This window comes from Glandiceps talaboti, chromosome 22, assembly GCF_964340395.1.
Source record: "Glandiceps talaboti chromosome 22, keGlaTala1.1, whole genome shotgun sequence".
Classification (NCBI taxonomy): Eukaryota; Metazoa; Hemichordata; class Enteropneusta; family Spengelidae; genus Glandiceps; species Glandiceps talaboti.
Window position 1 is genome coordinate 7,276,270 of NC_135570.1, and position 8,243 is coordinate 7,284,512.

The 8,243-nt window shown below is 37.0% G+C and overlaps 1 protein-coding gene across 2 annotated transcripts; it reads right to left on the bottom strand.

Annotated features, from left to right (window-relative positions):
- Positions 1-770: 770 nt before the first annotated feature.
- Positions 771-8,125, bottom strand: LOC144451963 (pre-mRNA-splicing factor RBM22-like). Of its 2 annotated transcripts, none has more exons than XM_078142890.1 (9): positions 7,992-8,125; positions 7,505-7,558; positions 6,499-6,661; positions 5,768-5,868; positions 4,916-5,088; positions 4,320-4,520; positions 3,504-3,757; positions 2,709-2,849; positions 771-1,769 (listed from the first exon to the last, which is right to left on the bottom strand). In XM_078142890.1, the coding sequence occupies exons 1-9, from the start codon at positions 8,043-8,045 to the stop codon at positions 1,588-1,590; spliced, it is 1,323 nt and encodes a 440-aa protein (XP_077999016.1). In that variant the 5' UTR covers positions 8,046-8,125; the 3' UTR covers positions 771-1,587. The 2 variants fall into 2 exon arrangements, with proteins under 2 accessions (XP_077999016.1, XP_077999017.1); XM_078142891.1 differs by lacking the exon at positions 7,992-8,125 and adding an exon at positions 7,811-7,883.
- Positions 8,126-8,243: the final 118 nt, after the last annotated feature.

The following is an 8,243-nucleotide window of genomic DNA, read 5'->3' on the forward strand; positions in this document are numbered from 1 at the left end:
GCCAACATTTCCACTAATACAGTCCCCAAAATGCAACTCTTTTAAAAAAAAATAGTGATGGATTTCTTTCCTGTATATTCGTAATACCGTAGTCCAACATTTGGTGATAACAAATCTGTAATACTCTAAAAAGGAGTTTCATAGGCACGCTGTGTGTGTGCATTACACCAGCAAAGTCATCTAATATAATAGGGCGTTGTCTAAATCCGTCCCTATTTACAATGTATATGCAGATTGGGCCTTTAAACAATCAACAGGGATGTAGCTGGTTTTAAAAGTAGCCAGTAAAATCAAGGAACGAGACTCTTAAAAGAATTTTTAAACAACTTCCTGCAAGGTAGTTGGCTAAACACTGCAGAGTAGATGGTTGTATAGTCTGGCTACCAGCCATTATCTACATCTCTGTTCAATGTTGTAGACTTGACTATACTATCCCAATGAAGCCCAAAATATAATGAAATAAATTAATAATGGGGTGAAAAGCATTCACCCCGTGTTTCTTTAGCCCCATGTGATCACGTTTCAATGATAACTGGGCATCTTTACACTAGAAGGGAAATTGCCTGTCAAGTTTGCAGTTTTCATCCACGCTGGTCTGTTAGCAGGCTTTCCAGAAACTTGAACTATGAGAGACGAGGACTGATGAGATTTTGGTGGTGATTTCAATCTGGATTTTAGTGAAGCCATGGTGCCATTACTGAGTATCAGTTTCAACCCTTTTATACATAGTGACTTGAGAATAAAATAAGACTTACATTGATAGATGCTTTTTCTGACCGTAATATTATTTTATTTCTCTATATTGGTAGGGACAATCCAAAAAAATTGAATCGTAACTTGTACATAATTATGACATGCTGGTATAAAGTTTAAAAACGAAACAAAATGAGAATATACAAACTATTGATAAGAATGTTGTACCAAACAATTTCCAAAATGTCAAGTTTGAATATGTCAATGAAAACTACTGAATGATCCACATTTCTGCTGTTACATCACAATACTGTGTGTCTACATCATCAGTTCTGCTGTGGTACATCACAATACTGTGTGTCTACATCATCAGTTCTGCTGTGGTACATCACAATAGTGTGCCTACATCATCAGTTCTGCTGTGTTACATCACAATACTGTGTCTACATCATGTTCTGTGTTACATCACAATAGTGTCTATATACACCATCAGTTCTGCTATGTTGTTACATCACAAAATTGAGTGTCTACATGATGTGTTCTGATGTCTCATTACACAACTACACATCTCCATAATCAATTCTGCTGTTTTACATCAAAGCACTGTCAACATTACTAGTACATGTCCAGCTACACAGTGGCTGTAAAATCTAGAAACTTGAATGTGGCTGAACTTAATTCTGTTTTCCCCAACTTTGTGTGCAAAATACTGGTAGAAAGGGAATTAATGAATGATCAAACTTGACACATTGTTAAAGTGTTCTGAAACAAGTCACTTATCTATATTGCAATATCTCCTCCATTAGAGCTGTGTCTATTTAAATAATACATGTAACATGCAGCTCACATGGTTTCTTATATAAGTAAGTACCCAGGGGTCATAAGGTCATGGTACTAAGACTGTTGCACTGCTCCCATACGTTGTGGATCTTGTGATGGGTAGTGTACTGCTGGTCTTGGTTGTTGCTGTCCTTGTTGTGGGGGTGGTGGTGGTCTGCTAGTAGGGAAACCTGGAAGTCTCGGAGGTGGTGGTGGTCGTGGAAATCCTGACAATGGGGGAGGGGGTCCTCGAAAACCTAGATGAAACAATGTAAGGATATTAACATCTCATTGTTTATGTCCAAACATGGTATTTATTCTAGCATATTCACTTTGCTATCACAAGTAGCTGAACACAAGTTGGTAAAGACTTGACAAAGTATTGCTAACTGTACAATCATGAGCCAATGTAACTCGTCCTGTACAACAACACTACCATAACCCTTGTCAGCGTTTTCTAGCGATCACTGATCACAACATCATTTTATCAGTGGCATGGTGGAAGGTACATGAAAATCTTCTCCTTCACCCTTGTCACACATGAATTCTTTACATATAAACTTAAACCACTGCAGATCTAGACAGCAGGATGCAATTCATAAGAAAATACAATTATTTCAACCATCTGTTTAATAGTATAGAGTCAAAAGTGTATGTTGTTTGCCTCCGTGTTCTGGAGTCATGTTTCTGTGAGCAAATTTATGGTAGTTTGATAGTGATAAGGAGACAACATTTCACCTTTGAAGTCAGTTTTAACTTTGCACCACTGATAAAATGATCTGATGACTGATCTTGAGAACTTTGAAAAGGGATGTACATGTAGTATTGGAGTTGTCAGTGACAGAGTCATCAACCTCAATATCTCTTGCCAAGCCCGTCTAGGGTTTGATTACAATTGCCATGATGTCAGAAGAGTGTGGTTCAATTGACTCTAGCTACACTTTACAACCCAGGCTGGTGTTCTCCCTCCTGTACTTGGCCTTACAACAAGGCTTTCCAAGCCAATCTGGTTTCCTCGTGTACTAGGCCTTACACCCATGGCTTTCTCCAGCCAATCTGGTTTCCTTGTGTACTACTAACACTGAACCCATCTTACAAAAACCATAAATGTAATTGCTCCTGTTAGTTATTCTTCTTTTAACACATAATTATACATGTAGAAAAATGTGCATGGTCAAACAATGACAGTAACAAACCTGGAGGTGGTGGAATGCTACCCAATGGTGGAGGTGGAATTGGTGGTGGCATCAGTGGTGGTGGTTGCTGACTTAGATTGAAATAATTCCTACTACTACTACTGCTATCAATACTGCTATCTCCTGGTGGTGGTGGAAGTGCTGAAATGAAACAAATATTGACTCAGTTTTCAAAACAGTACAAAAATGTTCATACAGTAATGCTATAGAGTCTAGTCTGTAAAATACGACATTCATATGTTATCAGCTACCACTCATGTCTGTACTACTAGTCTGTAATTTGTAAGATATGACATTCATGCCACACTATCAGCTACCACTCATGTCTGTACTACTAGTCTGTAAGATATGACATTCATGCCATGCTATCAGCTATCACTCACATCTGTACTTCTAGTCTGTAAGATATAACATTCATACCACACTATCAGCTACCACTCACATATGTACTACTAGTCTGTAAGATATGACATTCATACCACATTATCAGCTACCACTCACATATGTACTACTAGTCTGTAAGATATGACATTCATACCACATTATCAGCTACCACTCACATCTGTACTACTAGTCTGTAAGATATGACATTCATGCCAGTCCGCTACCACTCATGTCTGTACTATTAGTCTGGTTTTGCTGTTGAAAAAGGTGCAACCTTCTCAATGTAAACTCCCAACATACTTTTTTAGCACATGAACACAAACACAACAACATAGACACACAAGCACACACACACACACACACACACACACACACATCCACTGACATACACACATTCACAGACATACATACCTCCAGGAAGACCAGGTACAGGTTCTAATGATACAATATCCTTGCCATCGGGATCCTTCTTATCTGAAATACCTTGCTGTGCTTGTGACCTTCCCCATTTAATATTCAACCTCCTCCCTTTAATAATCAATTTATTAAATGATCTCTCTGCTGCATCTTCTGCTGATGGGCGATTTGTGAACTGTACAAATGCACACTGTTGTCGGGAAACCACATTGATGCTACGTATCTCACCAAACTGGTAGAAATGATCCCTATTTTCAAAAAGGAGAAATGTCAATAGTTTGGTATTTCCCCTCTCCAGTAATGATATGGTAATTAGAAGGCATTGAGGCAACATACTTTTGCAAGTGCTGAGCAAGTCACCACATAAGCCATTTACATCATCCACAAACTAAGCATGGAGTCTTCAAATGCTAGTGCTGATTGCAAGTTATGCCATGGCTTACCTAACATTGCACTAAAGATCAGACTCAGAACCAGCTCTTCACCTAAATCAAATCAACCTGCCCTTGTTTCATAGGCAAACTTCCCACAAAGTTTCCTCAGAATACAGTAACCCTCTTTAGAGCTATCAACTCACTAGACCCCTATTTATAACAGCAAACAAAGTCCTTCCTTTCAAGATTTTACATTTGCATAACAATGCATAATTTACTGTGCAAAATTCTCAGTCTGTCTCATTCTTTGTTCAGTTAGAACACTACAATCTACATCATACCATAGACCCTACACAAATTTCGTGTAGGCTATGATCATACATGTATTCCATTGTATTCTTATGCTGGTAACTTCAGAACACATTCATGAACCTACCTCAAGTCCTGTTCAGTTACTTTCTCACCCAGCCCTCCTACATACAATGTTGTTATTGTCTTATCTTCTGGGGTGGCTAGTACAGGCATTGTAGCAGCCCGTCTCATTAACTTGCTAGCAACAGGATCATTAACACCGTAGAATCGGTCCTTGATATTCTGGTCTGCTAAGGGATCATCTGGGTCTGTTGGCTTCTCATGTCTGGAGAAAAGCAAAGTGTAAATGATGAAGGAGACATAAACTTTACTGCAACTGAATAATTTTGAAGATAGATGCCAACAGGGATTGAATTTGTAGAAAACAAAAGTACACATCAATTTGTAGGTTGAGGGCGTCCGACATGACAAAATTCAGAATATGCATAATTACTTGTTGGGCCCTCAATCTAGGATATACAAGTACATTTGTACATGCAAACTACAAATTTTAGATCTGTAACTGGATCTTGGAAACTAATCTATGAATTGCTGGATCTGGTGTACTTCATAATATACTATGTGGATACAACAATTACTGATACATATATCTGTACTTTCCTTTCCTCCGTAAAATGAATTACAATTTGAATGTTATCGAAATGTACATTCTTAACTTACCTATATGGGCATTCTTCTCCTCTCTTACACTCCCCCTTCACCCAGAATGAACAAATGTGAGGTCTATTCCTTTTATAGTATGGTGTTGTTCTGGCGAGTTTTAATAACAGATCACTGGGGGCCTGTGCCTTGCCAACTGACCCAACAGCGTCTGTGCCATCAGAGTTTGCAATCTGTGTGAAAATACAAATTTGTATCTCTTACTTTGTGTACATATTTGACATCTGTAAACAAGCACAACTTGATCGTTCCTGAATAATGATTGAAATAATTTCAGAGCATGTAATATTTCTTTGTATATTTCACATACTACCACTTGCCCAACTGAACTAGCAGTTTAGCAACAGAACAATTATCAACAACACACCATATTTCAGTTACTCAAGTTCTGACCATTTTGCAGGTGAGCATTGCATGAGGGCACCCCAGATATATATTTTATCATGGTCTCTGATCGCATGGCAATGCATAAAATAGTGAATGAATAATTGCTGCATTACTTCCACAAACATTACAGTAGTGGTTAGGCATGTGTTAATTACTGGGAGTTGCCTTAAAAAGTATTGTGGGAACATCACAGAAAATGACCAGTAAGTTTGTGTCTGCTGTCTTTATGCTACAATACTCTACTGAATTCAAGGGCGTGTTCAGTAGACACAAAACATTATTTGGCCAGGGCCACCTGGCCCTCTTCTTGACACTTCTTCATTTGCAATGGTCAATACAGATCTAATTATGACAAAACCAAACCAAGTGATAATTGAAGAGTCAAACATGAAAGAGAGTCATTGTTGTATAAACCAAAACTTTCCAGAAATAAAGGGGACTTTTATATACAGGTAACGGACTTACCTCCCTCTCCATATTCTGTGTATAATATTCCTTATTGACGTCAGATTTTGGCATGTCATCTTTAATACTTAATGCTGTATCTCTGACTTGTAAGGGTAAGCCTGGGATGAAAACACAACAGTGTAAAAGTAAACAAACTGGCTGATAATTAAAAACTGGAAGTGGAACTGAAGACTTTAATAATAATTCTGTACATCCTTGATGTAATATACATAGTATACATAAATTCAACTGGAAAACTGACTAAATCAATGAAAGTTTTATAAGATATTTGCATTTACTTAAAGTTGCACTGACTGCAACTGGGACATTTTTAGAAACTATTTTGGTATATATAATGACTTAATCATAATATTGTACATCCTGAACAGCATTGAATCAATTGAAATCTATGGTTAAACATATTTGTGTAGCACTACACATAGTATGGTGGAATAGATTATTGGGTCCGCACCTAAAAATTCAGCATCTCAATGAATAGTAATTTCAACTTTACTTCACTACTTATAGGTGAAATAGACCGCTAACTGACATGTACAGTGTCAAATTATTAGTATTTTAAATAATTTTCAGTAAATATAATATATTTATATTGTTGGTTGCCTGAAATAATACTCAATTTACAGCTAACACACGCTTGATGGGGTTACAAAATCTTAGCAAATCCACAACTTACATTAAAAATGAAAATTCAGAATACAAAGAAGAGTTTTAAAGACTGAATAACTTACCATATTCTAAATCCAGTAAACATGTCTGACAACAATTCTTCAATTTACTACACGTCTGACAAACTTCTGTTTTTTTAAATCGCATTCTGGCTCCTGGACACCATCTGAAGATTGTAAACGGTCTAGAACAGATCTTACACTCTTTACCATACTTCTCTTTGGTCTGATAAAAAATAAGAAAAAATTGAGTGAATAATTTATCTTAACTTTCAACTGGTTTTACACCTAAGAGGCTTCCTCAAGTAGTGCTCAACCATTATACATTGCCATTGTGTAATATTATACCCATCTAATGTCTGACATAGGTTACAACACACAACCACTTATGTTGTTTTTTTAGTGTTGAGAGCTTTGTATCTGTGTTGGTCAACGATCCTCATCAGAATGACAAATTCCATAGCTACATCTGACTGACAGCTGGTGGTATGATCACCCGATTGCAGATGTTAGATAGTTCAATGCCCCTATCTCTGTTGATCTTGGGATTGGAGCGTCGGATGTTGATATCCTCCCTGATCTTTCTTGTGAAATCATGTGGGGATGTGTCCATATTGGAAATAAAGTCCCACTTGATGTTATGATTGTAGCAATAGGAGTGTTGATCATACCGCCACCTAGTAGTCAGCTGTAACTATGAAATTCATCATTCTGATGATGATCGTTGACAGGACAGATAGAAAGCTCAATGCTAAAAAAATGAACTGCGTGTGTTATAAGTCATTTGATCTACAATGTACCAAACTGATAAACATCTTTGATCATTTAAAATTGGAGTCTGAATAGATCTGTGTAGTTATTGAGTGAACAAATAGCAATCATCATTCATGGAAAATTATGAAATATTCAAGATTGACTGACAAACAAGTTACAACTTGGAGACTTGGATTCTCCAGCCATGATTCAAACAAAAGAATGTTGTACCCATGGCAAGTTGACACATTTGAAACCATACAAAATGCAAAGATTAATTGAGGTTTCTAAAGGACCAAGCATATGAGTTACTTACCATTCTGACATAAGGGTTATCTCCTAAACATGTTTGACACAGAATCGGAAATTCCTGTAAATGATAAAGAGGGAGATATACCTTGTTATTCAATTTAAATGGCGTTCTATCTTTCTGAACCCTTTCACTGTTTCAGCTAGCTGTGTCATTCAAACGTTTTGCACACGAAATAATTCAATTAAAAGAAAGCCGAACAAATTGAAACCCTAAAATGCAGTGTTGGAGATAGAATGAAAGTCTTATAGCTGTGACATTCATTTTTGAAAACATCAGCGGTGATGCTTTTAATGCATTTAATTGTTTTACCCGGATGCCAGCGATCTTCTACGTTCAACTTCAAGCAGCATGGACAAGTTAACACCGGACGAACGGGAGCTTTGTTATACATAATCATTACGTTTGAATCCAATCTAACCAAGTGGCTCTGTTCTAGAACACTCATCCTTTGCGTTTCAATGGAAACAGTATTCTGAAAACAAGTACTTACCGCGTCTTCCCAATTTTGACGATTATAAGTGTTTGTGCTTTTACTCGCCGCCATTTTCGAAGCTATCAGTTACCTCTGACCCCAGCCTCGTTTGCAAATCTTTCACCAATAATGTTTTTTAAGACTACTATTTTTCGACTGTTTATCTCTAAATATTAATTTGTAGTTAAATACCAATTTTAAGCATAAACTTTACAAATTTAAGATATTTATATCGACGATTGCGAAACTGGCACGTTTCTAAATTAAAAT

What these genes read in the sequence shown, in the direction of transcription:
- LOC144451963 (XM_078142890.1), bottom strand. Translation starts at nt 8,045, where the DNA reads ATGGCGGCGAGTAAAAGCACAAACACTTATAATCGTCAAAATTGGGAA. An exon ending in CACAGAATATGGAGAGGGAG is followed by an intron (nt 5,089 to 5,767) that starts GTAAGTCCGTTA and finishes ATTTTCACACAG; the next exon opens with ATTGCAAACTCTGATGGCAC. An exon ending in TAGCATTCCACCACCTCCAG is followed by an intron (nt 1,770 to 2,708) that starts GTTTGTTACTGT and finishes TGTTTCATCTAG; the next exon opens with GTTTTCGAGGACCCCCTCCC.